General features: G+C 53.3%; 1 protein-coding gene across 1 annotated transcript; it reads right to left on the bottom strand.

Moving 5' to 3' along the window:
• Positions 1-17,669: 17,669 nt before the first annotated feature.
• LOC148220689 (olfactory receptor 14J1-like) lies at positions 17,670-18,626 on the bottom strand. The gene has a single exon (XM_088154848.1). It carries the CDS (start codon positions 18,624-18,626, stop codon positions 17,670-17,672), a length of 957 nt encoding a protein of 318 aa, XP_088010974.1.
• Between the last annotated feature and the right edge of the window lie 222 nt (positions 18,627-18,848).

The raw sequence follows: 18,848 nt of genomic DNA, 5'->3' as shown, positions 1-18,848 counted from the left end.
TCAGGGGCTACATAAAAAGGAAAATTCTACTTTTTCAGTCTACTGCTCTGGGTTGCCTAGATGGGAAATTGCATATAGATATTTATCTCTAAGTTCAGGTAGGGAGAAATAAGAAATTTATTTCTCAGATCTTAATAAAGCAGTCAGTCACAGAAACCAGCACAAGGTCCCTCACAGGCAGCATCAGTGTCACTTTTCCAGCGTCCTCAGGGTTACTGTAATGTTGCCATCAGAGTCTGCAGAGGCAGAGCTGGCCCTGGGCAGTGTCCTGTGCTGGGAGGAGTCTGCAGGGCAGAGCTGAGCCCCCAGGGCTGAGCTGGGCTCTGGCAGCAATGGCAGGGCCCAGCCCTGGGCACAGGAAAGCAGCTGCTGGCAGGGACAGCTCCAGGCAGCAGAGCCCAGGGCAGGCAGTGGGAGGAAAGTGTCACCAAGCTGGGCTGGGATAATTCAAGTCCTCTCCAAATCAAAATATTCTATGATTAATTTTTTAAAGATCCCCATGCCGAGACACATCAAATGTCCAACAGCAGCTCCATCAGCCACTTCCTCCTGCTGCCATTGGCAGACTCGCGGCAGCTGCAGCTCCTGCACTTCTGCCTCTTCCTGGCCATCTCCCTGGCTGCCCTCCTGGCCAACGGCCTCATCATCAGCGCCGTAGCCTGCGGCCACCACCTGCACACCCCCATGTACTTCTTCCTGCTCAACCTGGCCCTCAGCGACCTGGGCTTCATCTGCACCACTGTCCCCAAAGCCATGCACAATTCCCTCTGGGACACCAGACACATCTCCTATGAAGGATGTGCTGCACAGATCTTTTTCTTTGTGTTCTTCATTTCATCTGAGTATTTCCTCCTGACCATCATGTGCTACGACCGCTACGTGTCCATCTGCAAACCCCTGCACTACGGGACCCTCCTGGGCAGCAGAGCTTGTGCCCACATGGCAGCAGCTGCCTGGGCCAGTGCCTTTCTCAATGCTCTGCTGCATACAACCAATACAGTTTCCCTATCCCTGTGCCATGGCAATGACTTGGGGGGATTCTTCTGTGAAATCCCCCAGATCCTCAAGCTCTCCTGCTCCAAATCCTATCTTAGGGAACTTGGGATCATTGCTGTTAGTGCCTGTTTGTTATTTGGTTGTTTTATGTTCATTGTTTTCTCCTATGTGCAGATCTTCAGGGCTGTGCTGAGGATCCCCTCTGAGCAGGGACAGCAAAAAGCCTTTTCCACCTGCCTCCCTCACCTGGCTGTGCTCTCCCTGTTCCTAAGCACTGCAGTGTTTGCTTACCTGAAGCCCCTCTCCATCTCACCCCCATCTCTGGATGTGGCCCTGTCTGTTCTGTACTCAGTGGTGCCTCCAGCCCTGAACCCCCTCATCTACAGCCTGAGGAACCAGGAGCTCAAGGCTGCATTGTGGAGACTGAACACCAGATGGTTTCAGAAGCAGTAAACTGCTTGCCAATTTCTGAAAATCACTTGTAATAAAAGTCACCTTTGATTCTTCTTGTTGGTTTGCTTGTTGGTTTGTTCTTTTCTTTCCTTTGTTTTAGCTTTTCAATATTGTCCACAAAGAAATGTCATTATTTGTGCTGTATTTCCTTTTGATTTTCACCATCGTTTCTGTGACCCAGAGACTGTGTCAATGAGGGGCTGCGATCTTTGTAACTTTAAACAAAATAAAGGATCTCCCATCAAAGTTTTCTGCAGAGATGCCCCTTTTGTTCCCTTCTCTGGAGCTGCAGCAGCAATGTCTGTGCGCAGAGCTGGGGCAGATCAGTGCTGGCACAGCAGCTGTGCCCAGCAGCAGCAGCAGCACTTGGTGTTGCCAATGCTGCTCCCAGGCCACTGCCCCGCTGCCCTCCTGGCCCTCGTGTTGCTGCAGGGCCTGAGTGCTCGGGGCCCTGGGGGTGGCAGTGCTGGGGCTGCAGCAGGGACAGGCAATGGGCACTGCTGGGGCAGCGCTGACGCCTCAGGGCAGGGCCTGGGGGCTCCAGGCTCCTTGGCCAGGCTCTCTCCACAACACTTGGCCAGCCCAATGCTGAGGAGAGAAAAGCCCCAGGAGCAGCCCCAGGCTGGCCGTGGGCAGGCTGGGGGCAAACAGCATGGCTGGTGCTCTGCAAGCTCCCTGCAAGGGGGACACCCTGGCAAGGAGCAGCAGAGCATGGGCTGATCCATCCCCACTGCACTGGACACCCCAGGGCAGCGTCCCAGAGCATCCTCATGCACCTGCCAACAACATCCCCCCTCTGCAGCCCTGGCCTCTCCCCCAGCTCACACAGGAGCCGCATCCTTGCAGGCACACACACGGCAGCACTGGCTCAGCAGCCCCTGTTTGCATTGCACACAGCAGGCTCAGCACCCCCATGGTGCTGCTGTGGGGACATGGAGCTGAGTGAGCACAAATGCCATCAGCCCCTGGGGCCAGCAAGGGCTGGGTGATGGCAAGGAAACCACTCAGCTTTGTCGTGGCCTCTGAAGTCAGCCAGAAAGTTTGTTCCCATCAGCTGTGAGTTTCCTGTCCCATTGCAGACGTTGTTGCTCAGAGCCAGGGCTGCCTGGCAGCCACGCCGAAACTGCCCTCAGCATTTGGTTTGCTTCACCTTTGCTTTCTTTCCACTTTCCTGCTCCTGATTTCTCCCAATTGTCCACCCTCGTTCTCTCCCCTGCAAACAGCCCATCCCTGTTTGCCCTTTCCTCTCTGTCCCCACTCCCCATTTCAGTTCCTCAGCTGGCATCATGGGAACATCCCTTGGGGAGCAGGATCATCCTCCAAGTGCTGCAGGAATTGTCTGCAGGGTCCTGCAGTGTCTCGTGCTGCTCCCTTGCCAGAGGCACCACAGGCCAGGGAGGTACATCTGGGCTGCTGTGTCTGGGTGTGGGGCTCTCTGTTCTGGGCATTGAGGAGGGGCTGGAGAGGCTCTGCAGGACTGACAGGATGGGCTTTGGGGCCTGTGTGGAGAAGCTGAGGGACCTGGGCTGCTGGACCTTGTGAAGAGGAAGCCCAGGGCTTATCCTGCAAGTTCTCCAGGGGTGGTTTCAGAGAATCACAGAATCAGCCAGGCTGGATAATACCCTGGAGATCATCACGTCTATCCTGTGCCCTGATACTACCTCATCTCCCTGAGCCTCCTCTTCTCCAGGATAAACAACCCCAGCTCCCTCAGCCGCTCCTCACAGGACTTGTGTTCTAGACCTCTCACCAGCGTTGTTGTCATTCTCTGGACACACTCCAGCCCCTCCATGTCCTTCCTAAATTGGGGGCCCAGTAGTGGACACAGCACTCGAGGTGCTGCCCAACCAATGCTGAGCACAGGGGAAGAATCACTGCCCTGCTCCTGCTGGCCACACCATTGCTGATCCAGGCCCGGAACCATTTGCCTTCTTGGCCACCTGGGCACACTGCTGCCTCATGTCCAGCCTGCTGTCCATCAGTTTCCTCAGGTCCCTTTCTGTCTGGCTGCTGTCCAGCCACTCTGTCCCCAGCCTGTAGCACTGCAGGGCTTGTTGTGGCCAAAGTGCATAAGTGACCCATCATTTGTTAAACCTTATCTTGTTGGATTTGGGCCCTGGATCCAGTCTATTCAGGTCCTTGTGCAGAGCCCTCCTACCCTCCAAGAGATCAAGACTCTCAGCTACTTGGTACCATTATGGTTCCATGAGGTCCTAGAGTGTCACAATGGTCTCCATGATTCCATGAGGAGTTCCAGTGTCACAATGTCCCTTTGGTTACATGGGACCCCTTGGTGTCACAAAGTCCCTTGGATCCTTTGGCCCACAGTGTCACAATGGCACTTTGGTCCCCCAGTGCCCTGCAGTGTCACAATGGATCCTTGGTTCCATGAGGTCTCTCAGTGCAGCAATGCTCTCCTTGGTTCCACAGTGTCACAATGGCCTCTTGGTCCCAAGGCACACCATGGTGTCAAACATGTTTCCTTCATTTCATGAGGCCCTGAGGAACAGCACTGGCCCCTTGGTTCCATGGGACCCTGCAGTGTCACAATTGCCCCATCATTACACCAGGTCCTGTTCTGTCACAATGCTCTGCATGGTCCCACAAGGCCCTGCAGTGTCACTGTGGCCTCATGGCTCCATGAGGCCTCCGAGTGCCACCATGAATTCCTTGGTGCTGCAGTGTCACAAGGGAGCCCTGGTTACACAAGATCCTGCAGTGTCACGAGGGACCCTTGGTTCCATGGGGCACCACAGTGTCACAATTGTTCCCTTAGTTCCAAGAGTCCTTGCAATGGAACAATGGCCCCTTGATTCCATTGGGCCCCAGGCCCTCACAAGGCTCTCCTTGGTTCCACAGTGGCACAATGGCCCCTTGGTTCCACAAGGCCCTGCAGGGTCTCAGCATTCCCTGCACACCCTGAGGCCCCACTTCACCCAGCCCAGGCCATTGCCATGGTTCCAATCACTCCCAGTATGATCCCAGTGACTTCCAGTCTCTCCCACTACGTCCCAGTTGACCCCAGCATGCTCCCAGTCACTCCCACTTCCTCCCAGTTGCCTCCAGCATGATTCCAGTTGCCCACAGCCACTCCAAGTCACCCTCAGTGCAGCTCCAATTGCTCCCACTATATCCCAGTTGCCCCCAGCATGGTCCAAACTGCCCTTAGCATGCTCCCCGTCACTCCCAGTATGGTCCCAGTCCCCCTCAGTGTCATCCCAGTTGCACCCAGCTGCCCCTAGTGTAGTCCCAGTTATGGCCAGTATGATCTCAGTGGCCCCCAGTAGAGACACACTCACTCCCAGCTGCTCCCAGTGGCCCCCAACATGATCCCAGTTGTACCCAGTGTTGTCCCCTCCAGTATTCTTCCAGACACTCCCAGTATATCCCAGTTGCCCACAGCATGCTCATTCCCACTCATTCCAGAGTCCCCAGTATGGTTCCAGTTGCCCCCAGGATGATCTCACTCATTCCCAGTATATCCCAGTTACCTTCAGCACACAGCTGTCATTCCCAGTTGTTCCCAGTAGCCCTCAGTGTGGTCCCAGTCACTCCCAGTATTTCCATGTCTGTGCTCCAGGTGCTGCTCCCAGCCGTGATCCATGGGGATGGGAATGTCCTGCTCCCTTCCCTGGGCAGGGTCACACCTGAGCCAGGTGTGCAGGGCAGGACCTTGCCCTGAGCCCAAGCACTGTCCCACCTGCAGGATCTGCTTCCCCTCAGCCTCTTCCTCCTGCAGCCCCAAGCCCAGCTTGGTGCTGAACAAAGGGGTTGGGCCGGGGTCATGGCCCTCTGCCCCCACCCCAAATTCCCTCTGGGGGGAGCAGGAGCTGGGGCAGGAGCCCTGTGGGGAGGGAAAATGGGGTGACACCAGGATGGGGGGGGGGGGTCACACATGCTCTGGGGGGATTCACATGGCCCCTGGGGGACTCCCCCCACCTTCTCTTGCAGGACCAGGAGGATGAACCCCAACATGGAGACCCTAAATCCTGGCAGCACCTTTGGGCTGGGCTCTGGTAGCAGACTCAGGCTGCTGTGGGAGTCACAACTGTGCCAAAACCCCCTCCCAGCCCCACAGTCACTCCTGGATTCCCCCAAACCACCCCACAGCTTCTGGCCACGACAAACCCCCAACCAGTCCCTGCAAAATAAATGGATCCCAAACCCACACAACTCTCCCCCAAGACCCTCCCAAATTCCCTCCAAGCCACACAGCTCTTCCAGGACCCCAAAACTCCCTCAAAACCCCACCCAAAAAGTCCTCCAAACCCCCTCCCAGAACCACAAATGCCCACAAGAGACACAAAAGCCTCTCTCCGTCCCCCCAGGAGTCCCTAAAACCCCTCCCAACCCCCCATGGCACCGATCAGGACAAATTGAGGGACAGCCCACAACCCAGAGCAGCTCAGGCACTTCAGCAAGGATTTGGACACTTTGGGGGTGGATACCCCAGGTGGTGAGACCCATGCCAGAGACTGACAACTGGAATTCCTGGAGAATGGATGGGCTTCAGATGGACACATTACGCTGGAATAACTATGAGATCATGGCCATGTTCCTTGGCTTGGGCAGTCCCAGAATATCCAAATCCTCCTGAATATTGCCCTCAACCCCAAATTCATGTTAAATGCCAGTACAATGATTCAGCTTGAGATCTCTTGGCTTAATTTCTTAATATTTGTACCCCAGTTCTGGGATTTTTGATGGGATCGACATGGAAATTATTCAGGTAGGAAAAGATCTCCAAGATCATCCAGCATTGCTTGGTGCCAGCAGAAGAAACAACTGGACAGAGCAGATGAGATTTTTTGGGCTGTAAAGTAAAAAAATTATCTCCTCAATTAATTTCTAATGTTGATCTGAGTCCCCATGGATGTTCCTGCCCCTGGGTTCAGAATCCAGGTGCCCATGGGGATCCAGGAGGATGTGAAGACCACCAGCCAGGTGTCATCCCAACCTGGATCACCAGGGATGTGGGTCACCAGGACCCTGCCCAACCAGCGTGGCTCCTGTGATGGGGGATGAGGTTGGAGATGCACACGAAGCTCTTCCCACAGTTGGGGCACTCACAGGGCTTCCCTTACTGGTGCCTGCGTTGGTGTTTGGCCAAGTGAGAGCTCTGGCTGAAGCTCTTCCCACACTGGGGACACTCCTATGGCCTCTCCCTGGTGTGGATGCTCTGGTGCCTGATGAGGGTGGAGTTGCAGCTGCAGCCCTTCCTGCAGGGTGGAGTTGCAGCTGCAGCCCTTCCTGCAGTTTGGGCAGCAGAAGGGCCTCTCCTCTCTTACAGCAGAGGACAGCAGACCTGTTCTGAAACCTCTTCAAACACTCGGGACACTCAGAGGGCCTCCCCCTGGTGTGAGTCCTCTGGTCCTGGATCACGTTGTTACTCCACCCAAACCTCTTCCCACGTTCCCCACCCTCCTAGGGCCTTTCCCCAGTGCAGAGGCACTGGTGGGTGATGAGGTTGGAGCTGCAGTTGAAAACCTTCCCACACTTGTAAAGCCATTCCATGGTATGGATCACTTGGTGCTTTATCAGGTAAAACCTCTCACTGATACTCCTCCTGTGGAGGCTCAGACAGCTTTGTGACTTCAGCCCTGGAGGGACAACAACAGGCAAGGAGAAACACCCCTCTAGATCATGGCAAGATGTTCCTCCCTCCCATAGGCCTTTGTAGGCACATGTGAATTCCTTCAGTTCTATTGGTTATTATAGTGGATGTCACCCATGTTCACCCCAGCTCTGTGAGAATTGGATTTGTCAAGGATTCTCAAAGCCTGACTGAAAGCTCACACAGTCTTGTACATCTGGATGCAAACTCTGAGATAAGGTGTGCTGACTTAGAAGGGCCATGGAATAGAGAAGACATTGTTGAGAGAAAGATTGAACTAGAAACAAATTTCAAGCAATGGCCTTGCAAAAAGACCAGCTATTTTGGAGAATTAAAACTGTGAAAGATGCATTGTGGCAAGGCCACGTGGGATACAATAATAGGTGATTGGTGTTAGAATTATTAGCACAATTGTGTGGCAAAAGGAAATAGGCTGAAAAACATTTCTAAGGTATTGTAACCAAGAAATAACTTGGCTTCTGATAGAATTTTACACGTCTTATGTTTCACCCTTCAACAAGACCCATAAAGGAAGAAAATCTAAAAAAAAAGAAGCCACTCAGTTGTCCCATCTCTGCAGAGCAGGGATTTTCCAACATGCAGGAAGTGGTCCAGCCCTGCTGGGCTGGGAGAGGAGCTGCTCATCAAGAGAAATGTTTTTGAAGCTCTTCTTCATTGCCACAATCACCCTCTGGGCCAGGGGCCTGACCCAGCTCAGCAGCACAGACACAGCACAAGGACTTTAATGATGCCTCGCAGGGTTTTGGGGCTATTTACATCAGAATGAGTCCCTGAGAGTGTCTTCAGAAAACTTCTCAAAACTCAAAGTTAAATTGAAATTTCAAAGTTTCTTGAAGTTTTAATGGACTCCACTGAGGGTCACAACTAACATGAAAATGTCCCCAGGTTCCAGTTAGAGCAGAACATTGGAGGCAGTGATGACAGGTGGGGACAAACAAGGGAAAGGTGTCTGTGATGCTGAGCAAACCTGGATGTGTTTCAGGAATGCCAAGGGCCAAGGGCTGAGCCCCAGCCCCTGGCAAGGCAGATCCTGTCCCTCCCTCATTGCTCAGGGCTCTTCCCGGGCCACTGGGCTCTGGCCATGTGCAATGCCAAGGGCAGCACCATGGGGCGGCCCCTGCCAGGCTGCTGAGCAGGGACAAGGAGGCAATGAGGCCCCAGCACAGCAAGGCTCACTTGTCCCCTGCTGGCCTCAGGCCCAGGGCCAGCCTGCATGGCCCAAGTGCTGCAGGAGTTGGCTGTGTCAGGGCCTTTCAGCTGCTGCCCATCCCTGTGCCCTCTGCAGCCCAGGCTGTCCTACGGTGTCCATGCCCTGCGCCTCTGTCCCTGCAGGCTGTCGTCATCCCCCGGCTGCCCCACCTCGCTGGCCCCTTCCTTTGCTGACAGCTCTGCCTCCTGCCTGCCTCTGCCTGCCCACACAAAGCCTTGGGCTTCATACCAAAAGGGTTTAATTCACTTTTGCTGTGCCTGTGAACTTTCATTAGAGGAATAATGGATGTAGGGCCTGCTTTCCCAGCAGGTACTGTCGGAAGAGAAGAAGAACACATCTATCAGTGATAGAAGAAACAAGGAGTGAATTGGGAACATGGGTTGGGTTTTATAGAAATGGGTAAATTGTAATACACATGTAATGACTGAATATAAGCAACACAGTTGTAGAATAACATGTCGACATAAGGTTAGGTTTTATCCTGCAATGGACCTGAGGCCTGAAAAAAATGATGCCCTTATTAACACCAAATAAGTGTTAATGAGTCTTAGTCTGATTTTTTTGAGATTTGGTAACAGCAGGGCCTCACAGAACCAAGGAGTCAACTGTGACACTATGAAACTTGAAGTTACAAAGGGGACTTTTAGTACCGTGGGAGCTCATGGAACCAAAATCCATTGTGACAGTGGGGCCACATGGAACCTACAGTCCCTTGTGACACTGCAGATCCAAGGAGACCATGGTGACACTGTGAAACCTCCTGCAACCATGGGTGCATTGTGACACTGCAGGGCCTCACAGAACCAAGGTGACCATGTTATGCTACAGAACCTCATGGAACAAAGGGTCCCTGGTGATATTGTGGGAATGTTACTGAGAGTATGAAAGCTCATGGAACCAGAAGTTCATTGTGACCAAGGGGCCATTGTGACACTGAGGAACCTCATGGAACCAAGGGTCCATTGTTACATTGTGGGGACTCATGAAACCAAACATCCGTTTTGACACTGCAGGCCTCACGGAACAATGGAGACTATTCTGAAACAAAATCACAGAATGAACGAGGTTGAAAAAGTCCTTTGAGATCATCAAGTCCAACCTATGACCTAACATCACTTCATCAACTAAACCATGGTTCTGTGTTCCACATGCAGTCTGTTTTTAAATGCCTCCAGTAGCTGTGATTCCATGACCTCCCTGGGCAGAAGATTCCAGTGCCCAATCACTCTTTCAGTGAAGAATTTTTTTCTGATGTCAAACCTAAACTACCCCTGGCTCATCTTCAGACTGTGTCTTCTCATTCTGTCAGGTGCTGCCTGGGAGAGGAAACCGACCCCTACCTGACTACAGCCTCTGTTCAGGTGGTTGTAGAGAGTCTCACTGGAGACCATTGTAGCCATTGGGGCCATTGTAGCACGGCAGGGACTCATGGAATCAAGGGGACCACAGTGACAGCGTGGGGCTCCAAGGGATGAAGGGGCCATTCTGAAACCGTGGAACCAAGAGGACCTTTGCGACATTATGAGATACCAAGGGTCCATTGTGACACAGCAGGGCATAATGGAAACATGGAGACCATTTCTACAATTTGAGGCTTTGTGAAATCAAAGGGATATTGTCGCATTTTAGGGCCTTATAAAACCTTGGAAATCATAGTAATGCTGTGAGGCTCAATGCAACCAAGGGGTCATTGTGACACTGTGGGGTCTCATGGAATCCTGGAGGCCATGATGACATTTTGAGGCCTTGTTGAATCAAGGAGCTCTGCAGGACCTTGTGGAACCAAGGAGACCTTTCTGCTATTGTGAGTCCCCACAGAACCAAGGGTCCATTGGGATACTGCAGGTGGGAAATGCAGGCACAGAGAGCTCTCAGGGCCTTGTGCATACAGGCTCAGAGATAGAGATGGATACAAAATTTGACCTAAGACCATGGAGAAGACTTAGAGAATTAGAGCATTTGAGTGAAACAGACATGAACAAAGAATATAAGTTTGTAGTTTAAGTAGAAATACGCTTTAAGCAAACAGAAATGAATATTATGTAAGCTAACCAATATGTTAAGTAAGATAGTAAAACATTTTAAAGTTTAGCAGTAGAACCTGTTATAAAGTTAGTTAGAAGTTTTAAATGTATCAATGTAAGTTTGTGAAGTGTTATATGATTGGCTGAAACATTATCCATTGCAGCAAAGCCATGGGAAGTAAAGCAATTAATGATTGGTGCAAAAATACACTAGCAAGTTTGTAGAAGTATTTGATTGTCTAATAAACTAACATAAATAATTGTAACTATGAATTAATGTCTCACCCTTTATGAGACTGTTGCCATAAGGCAATAAACCATCTTTTACAAAGTCTCTCATTTGCCCCATCTCTCGTAATATTTGTATTCTTATTCTGTAGTACCAAGGAGACTCGTGTGACACTGCAAGGCCTCATGGAAGAAAGGAGGGCCCATTGTGACACAACAGGGACTTGTGCAGCCAAGGGGCCATTGTGGCACTGCAGGACGTTATGGAATAATGGAGACCATGGTGACACTTTGCAGCCTCATGGAACCAAGGAAATTGTGACACCAATTGTGTCATTGTGCAGTCCCATGGAACCAAGGAAAGCATTCTGACATTGCAAGGCCTGATGGGAGCAAGGGACCATTGTGACATTAAGGAGGCCCATGGAAACAAGAGGCCAGTGTGACACAGCTGGGCCTCATGGAGCCAAGGATCCAATATGACACTACCATGGTGACTCTGCAGGGATCCATGGATCCAAGGGAACAGGTAACAGGTCTGGTTGGCTTGGCCTGACTGATGCAACTGCCCTTGGCATGTCGAGGGTCTCTTCTCATGTACCCCTGAAATACTGGGGCTCTGGGCTTTCCTTCGAATGGAAAAGAACTGTCCTTCTCATCCAGGCATCCAGGCTGAAACAGGATTCTGCTTCCAAAACTTGCAATATTCAGGGATTGCTCCCAGACAAAAGCTGCCATTACCAACAAATCTGGCTGCCCTTGTATTCCTGAGAGCCAGCTCTCACCTGCCTTCAAACACCGGGGCTCAGTGCTTTCCTTCATATGGAAAAGAACCATCTTTCTTGCACAGACACCCATGGACAAAATTGGTACTTTTCCTCCTAAATTCCCTATCTGCAAGAGTTTCTCCAAGACAAAAGCTGCCAGGAAAGACAGGTTGGGCTGGCCCTGGCCTCTGACGGTCACCTCTAATCTTCCCGCAAACATTGGGGCTCCGTGCTTTTCTTCCTACAGAGAAGAACCATCATTCTCCAGGTGCTCATGGCTGAAATTGGGATTCTGCCTCCAAAATTCTATGTAACCAAGGATTGGTCCCAGACAAATGCTACTAGGACAGATGGGTTTGGCTGGTCTTGGCGTCTGGTGGCTGCTGCTCATCAGCCCCTGAAACACTGGGGCTTGATGCTTTCCTTCCTGTGGAAAAGAGCCATCCTTCTTCTCCAGACACCCATAGCTGAAATTGGTATTCCAGCTCCAAAAGTCCTAAAGATTGCTCCTACACAAAAGCTGCCATTACAGACAGGTCTGGTTGACGTTGGCCTCCTGAGGGCCAGCTCTCACCTGCCTTCCAAACACTGGGGCTGTGTGCTTTCCTTTCTGTGGAAAAAAATGACCTTCTCTTCCAGTCAAAAAGGGCTGAAATTGAGATTCCGCATTCAAAACTTGGAATATCTGAGGGTTGCACTCAGACAAACCTGCCGGGACAGACAGGTCATTCTGGCTTTGGCCTTTGGTGGCTGCAATTCATCAGCCCCTGAAACACTGGGGCTCTGTGGTTTCCCTCCTGTGGAGACCATTGTGACACTGTGGGGACCCCGTGCAACCAAGGACATCACTGTGGCACTGCTGGGCCACATGGTGCCAAGGGGCCGGTGTGGAGCAGCAGGGCTTTGTGGAACCAAGAGGCCATTGTTGCATTCCAGGGCCTGGTGCAGCCCAAGGGCCGTTGTGATCCTGCAGGTCACCGTGGATCCATGGAGACCATTGTGGCATTGCAAGGCCCCATGGAATCATGGAGACCATTGTGACACTGTGGGGAACCAAAGGGCCATTGTGACCCTGCAGGGCCTCATGGCAGCAAGGGGCCATTGTGACCCTGCAGAAACAAGGAGAACATTGGGACACTTACAGGGCCTCATGGAAGCAAGGGGGCATGAAACTGGTCTGGCTGATTTTGCTTCCCGTGGGCCACATGACAGGTTTGACAGGCTTTGGAATGTTGAGGGCTGCTTCTCATCAGCCCCTGGAGCACTGGGCCCAGTTCTTTCCTTCCTATGAAAAGAACCCACGGTCCTACCAGGTGCCCACGGCCAAAATTGATACTCCTGTTGAAAAATTCCCTGGATGCAAGGGTTCTCCCAGACAAAACCTGCCAGAATAGCATGGAGAGCTCTGGCTGACCTTGTACTCTGATGGTTACCTCTAATCTCAAGGAAGTCCTGGGGAAAATATTTGAAGAAGTTTGAGTACTGGAAGATCAATGAGTCTCATCCACTGAAAAACTCAAGAGCTATTCTGGTCCTATGCGTCTTTTTTTCCTCAGTGCATATTATGCATGAAATATTATTTTCAGCTAAGAAATATTATTCTTATAATTCTGGCAGAGTTATCTGACACAAAACACCTCCTCTACATATCGATGCAGGTCACCAGTATAAGCAAACACACTAAAGAATCCAGAAGGGATTATTTGTCTCTGTTTCCATCTCTCATATCTCTTTGAGAGGTTGAGGTGCAGCCGTGGTGCCCACAGCAGCCCTGGGGCTCTGTGCCCCATGGCCTCCCTGCTGGGCAGCCTCTGCCAGCTCCTGCACAGCCCGTGGCACCTGTGGGCCTGCACTGACAGCCCTGCCCCGGGCTCTGCCGGGCTCTGGGCCAGCACCGAGGCCAGGCAGGGCTGGCCATGGCTGGGAACAGGCCCTGAGCCCTGCAGGAGGATGGAGCTGGGCCACAGCCAAACTCAGCCCAGGGCAAACCTGGGCTCAGCAGCCAGGGCTGGCAAGGGCTGGGGACAGAGGCTGGCAGTGACAAATGTCCTGGGCCCCTCCCTGCTCTGTGCGTGCCACCAAGGGCACAGAGCAGCCTCCTCTCTGGGCCACTTGCCTGTTTGCAATGCCTTCCCCAGGCACTGGCCCTGCCCCACAAGGCCTGGGCTGAGTCCTGCCCCTGCCCGCTCAGCCAGGCTGACATGGACACTGCTGCTTTCTCTGGCAGGCTCTCTCAGGCCAGCCCAGCTCCCTGCAAGCTGTGCCAGCTGCCCTGAGCTCTGTGCAGCACCGAGGGCCTCTCCCCAGCACAGCCCAGCCGGCTCTGGCCCCACAGCTCTGCTCAGGCCAGGGGGCTCTGGGCAGTGGCCCCACGGCCTCAGCCCCTGCCAAGGGCACAGCAGCAGCTGCAGCTCGGAGAGGACTCAGCCCCAGCCATGGGGGAAGGTGCTTGGCCAAGGCAAAAGGAGGCTCCCTGGGTGCCCTGCTCCCCTCTCCCTCAGCTCCTGACAGCTCTGCAGCCCCTCCTGCCATCCCATCTGCCCAGGCCAGCACAACAGCCCTGGCCTTGGGGCCCTCCAGAGCTGCTCCTGCTCCAGGCCCAGGGCCCATCCCAGAGCTGGGGCAGCCAGAAAGCTGTGCCCATTTCTGTTCATTCCTGCTCGGATGAGGATGGATACTCAGACACTTGGAGGTTGCTGATGAATTTTACTACTCCAGACGCCTCTTCTTTCTTGAGCTCTTCAGCTCAGGAATTCAGTGACAAAGACTCACAAACTTTTGTTCAAAACAGTGGAACAAGAAAAGTCCCTGGGAATCATTTACGTTATCAATTCTTCTGTGGTTAATTAGACAGATTTCAGAAGTGTATTCCAAGTGACTATACTATATTGTAAACAGTGCAGAGAGAACAGTTTTTCCTGTAAAGATTTCTTTTCCTGTTTCTAGATGGATATAAACAATGTCCCAATTATATTGAGCCTCAGAAACCGTCTAATGCAGTTGTATAGATATGAAAATCAAGACCCGTCATGGCTGACAATCAATCACACTTTGTCCTCACCCCCTCCCCAGCATTTCCCTCATCCAAAAACTGTGACTCCTATGGATCAGGAATGGTGTGGCCAGCAGGAGCAGGGCAGTGACTCTTCTCCTGTGCTCAGCACTGGTTGGGCAGCACCTCAAATGCTGTGTCCAGTTCTGGGCCCCCAATTTAGGAAGGACATGGAGGGGCTGGAGCATGTCCAGAGACAGACAACAAGGCTGGTGAGGGGTCTGGAACACAAATCCTGTGAGGAGTGCCTGAGGGAGCTGGAGTTGTTTATCCTGGAGAAGAGGAGGCTCAGGCAAGACCCCATCACTCCCTAAAACTCCCTGACAGGAGGGTGCAGCCAGGTGGATGTTGGGGTCTATTCCCAGAGAAGAGTGAAAGGATAAGAGGACACAGCCTTAAAGCTGCACCAAGGGGATGTTTAGGCTGGACATTAGGAAATTAGGAAAAAGGGTGGTTGGGCATTGGAATGGGCTGCCCAGGGAGGAGGGTGAGTCACCATCCCTGGAAGTGTTTCAGGACAGACTGGATGTGGCACTGAGTGCCATGGTCTGGGTGACAAGGTGGTGTTGGGTCACAGGTTGCACTTGATGCTCTCCACGGTCTTTTCCAGCCTGGGTGGTTCTGTGATGATTGTGACACTGCAGGGCCCTGGGGCAGCAAGGGGCCGTTGTGACACTGCAGGGCCTCATGGGACTGAGAGGACCATAGTGACACTGTGTACAACATGGCACCACAGAGCCAAGGGGCCACTGTGACACTGTGGGGCCACATGGAAGCAAGGAGTCCATTGTGACAGTCTGGGTCCTGGTGGAACAACAGAGGCCATTGTGACACTGCAGGGAATTGTGGCACCAAGGGGCCAGTGTTGATCCTCAGGAACTCCTGGAATCAAGGAAACATATTTGACACCATGGTGACCCTTGGGACCAAGAGGCCATTGTGACACTGTGGAACCAAGGAGAGCATTGCTGCACTGTGAGACCTCATGGAAACAAGGATCCATTGTGACATTGCAGGGCCCAAGGATCCATGGGACTTTGTGACACACTGGGGTCCCATGGAACCAAAGAGACATTGTGACACTGGGAGGCCTCATGGAATCATGGAGACTATTGTAACTATCCAGGAGCTCAAAGAACCATGGTGACATGAAGTTGGCAGGCATAGTGGATGTTCTGGAGGGTTGGAGGGCTCTGCACAGGGACCTGGACAGGCTGTATCCAGGACCCAAATCCAACAAGGTGAGGTTTAACAAGACCAAGTGCTGGGCCCTGCAATTTGGCTACAACAAGCCCTGCAGTGCTACAGGCTGGGGACAGAGTGGCTGGACAGCAGCCAGACAGAAAGGGACCTGGGGGCACTGATGGACAGCAGGCTGGACATGAGCCAGCAGTGTGCCCAGGTGGCCAAGAAGGCCAATGGCTCCTGGCCTGGATCAGGAATGGTGTGGCCAGCAGGAGCAGGGCAGTGATTCTTCCCCTGTATTCGGTAGTGGTTGGGCAGAGCCTCGAGTGTTGTGGCCAATTCCAGGTCCCCCAATTTAGGAAGGACATGGAGGGTCTGGAGAGTGTCCAGAGAAGGGCACCAAGGCTGGTGAGGGGTCTGGAGCACAAGTCCTGTGAGGAGTGGCTGAGGTTGCTGGGGATGTTTATCCTGGAAAAGAGGAGGCTCCGGGAGACAAGGTGGTGTCAGGGCACAGGTTGGACTTGATGATCTCCAGAATCTTTTCCAGCCTTGCTGATTCTGTAATTCTCTGAAACCACCCTTGGAGCAGGTGCAGGATGAGCCCTGGGCCTCCTCTTCACAAGGTCCAGCAGCCCAGGTCCCTCAGCTTCTCCACACAGGCCCCAAAGCCCATCCTGCCAGTCCTTCAGAGTCTCTCCAGCCCCTCCTCAATGCCCAGAACAGGGAGCCCCACACCCAGACACAGCAGCCCAGATGTGTCCCCTGGCCTGTGGTGCCTCTGGCAAGGGAGCAGCACGAGGCACTGCAGGACCCTGCAGACAATTCCTGAAGCACTTGGAGGATGATCCTGCTCCCCATGGGATTTCCCATGATGCCAACTGAGGAACTGAAATGGGGAGTGGGGCCAGAGAGGAAAGGAAAACAGGGATGGACTGTTTGCAGAGGAGGAGATAGGATGGGCAAGAGGAGGAAATCTGCACAAAGAAAGAGTAAAGAAAGCAAAGGTGAAGCAAACCAAATGCTCAGGGCAGTTTCGGCGTGGCTGCCAGGCAGCCCTGGCTCTGAGCAACAACGTCTGCAATGGGACAGGAAACTCACAGCTGATGGGAACAAACTTTCTGGCTGACTTCAGAGGCCACGACAAAGCTGAGTGGTTTCCTTGCCATCACCCAGCCCTTGCTGGCCCCAGGGGCTGATGGCATTTGTGCTCACTCAGCTCCATGTCCCCACAGCAGCACCATGGGGGTGCTGAGCCTGCTGTGTGCAATGCAAACAGGGGCTGCTGAGCCAGTGCTGCCGTGTGTGTGCCTGCAAGGATGCGGCTCCTGTGTGAGCTGGGGGAGAGGCCAGGGCTGCAGAGGGGGGATGTTGTTGGCAGGTGCATGAGGACGCTCTGGGACGCTGCCCTGGGGTGTCCAGTGCAGTGGGGATGGATCAGCCCCTGCTCTGCTGCTCCTTGCCAGGGTGTCCCCCTTGCAGGGAGCTTGCAGAGCACCAGCCATGCTGTTTGCCCCCAGCCTGCCCACGGCCAGCCTGGGGCTGCTCCTGGGGCTTTTCTCTCCTCAGCATTGGGCTGGCCAAGTGTTGTGGAGAGAGCCTGGCCAAGGAGCCTGGAGCCCCCAGGCCCTGCCCTGAGGCGTCAGCGCTGCCCCAGCAGTGCCCATTGCCTGTCCCTGCTGCAGCCCCAGCACTGCCACCCCCAGGGCCCCGAGCACTCAGGCCCTGCAGCAACACGAGGGCCAGGAGGGCAGCGGGGCAGTGGCCTGGGAGCAGCATTGGCAACACCAAGTGCTGCTGCTGCTGCTGGGCACAGCTGCTGTGCCAGCACTGATCTGCCCCAGCTCTGCGCACAGACATTGCTGCTGCAGCTCCAGAGAAGGGAAGAAAAGGGAATCTGTGGAGACAACTTTGCTGGGAAACCCTTTATTTCATTTAAAGGCACCAAGAGCACAGGTCCTCATTGACACAGTGTGTTGCCACAGGGAAGTTAGAGAGAATCACGATGAGAAATGGCACATAGACATTCCTTTGTGGATAATGTTAAAAAAAGGGAAAACAAAGGAGAAAAGAAATCACAAATAAACCAACAAGAAGTATCAAAGATGACTTTTATTAGAAATCATATGCAGAATTGACAAGCATTTTCATGTTTCTGATACCATCCAATGATCACTGTGCAAACTGCAGCCTTGAGCTCCTGATTCCTCAGGCTGTAGATAAGGGGGTTCAGGGCTGGAGGCACCACCGAGTACAGAACCGATAGGGCGAGATCCAGGGGTGGGGAGGTCAGAGACGGGGGCTTCAGATAGGCAAACACTGCAGTGCTGAGGAACAGAGAGACCACAGCCAGGTGAGGGAGGCAGGTGGAAAAGGCTTTGTGCCGTCCCTGCTCTGAGGGGATCCTCAGCACAGCCCTGAAGATCTGCACATAGGAGAAAACAATGAACACAAAACAGCCAAGTGTTAAGCAGGCACTAACACCAAGAAGCCCAAGTTCCCTGAGGTAGGATTTGGAGCAGGAGAGCTTGAGGATCTGGGGCACCTCACAGTAGAACTGGCCCAGGGCATTGCCCTTGCACAGGGGCAGGGAAAACGTATTGGCCGTGTGCAGCAGAGCATTGAGAAAGCCACTGGCCCAGGCAGCTGCTGCCATGTGGGCACAAGCTCTGCTGCCCAGGAGGGTCCCGTAGTGCAGGGGTTTGCAGATGGACACGTAGCGGTCGTAGCACATGATGGTCAGGAGGGAAAACTCTGCTGACATGAAGAACATAAAGTAAAAGAGCTGAGCAGCACATCCTTCATAGGAGATGTGTCTGGTGTCCCAGAGGGAATTGTGCATGGCTTTGGGGACAGTGGTGCAGATGGAGCCCAGGTCAGTGAGGGCCAGGTTGAGCAGGAAGAAGAACATGGGGGTGTGCAGGTGGTGGCCGCAGGCTACGGCGCTGATGATGAGGCCGTTGGCCAGGAGGGCAGCCAGGGAGATGGCCAGGAAGAGGCAGAAGTGCAGGAGCTGCAGCTGCCGCGAGTCTGCCAATGCCAGCAGGAGGAAGTGGCTGATGGAACTGCTGTTGGACATTTCTTCACTCTGGCCATGGAGTCCTGTTGAAGGAGGACACAGTGACAATTCAGAGGAGACTTAGCTGAGCAATGTCCAAGTCCCTTCTCCCAGCCTTGCCTCTGCTGCTCTGTGCCACCCCATTTTCCTTTTCTCAAATCCCTTCCTTCAGCCCCGTGCCTGGAGCTCTGCTGGGATCTGGCCCTGTTGCTGTGATCTGGCCCTGTTGTTGTGATGAGCAGC

Source organism: Sturnus vulgaris, chromosome 32 (assembly GCF_052056855.1).
Source record: "Sturnus vulgaris isolate bStuVul1 chromosome 32, bStuVul1.hap1, whole genome shotgun sequence".
NCBI classification, from domain to species: Eukaryota; Metazoa; Chordata; class Aves; order Passeriformes; family Sturnidae; genus Sturnus; species Sturnus vulgaris.
The sequence above is the reverse complement of the archived record's forward strand: the minus strand, read 5'-3'. Positions and strand labels throughout refer to the sequence as shown.

What these genes read in the sequence shown, in the direction of transcription:
- LOC148220689 (XM_088154848.1), bottom strand. Translation starts at nt 18,626, where the DNA reads ATGTCCAACAGCAGTTCCATCAGCCACTTCCTCCTGCTGGCATTGGCA.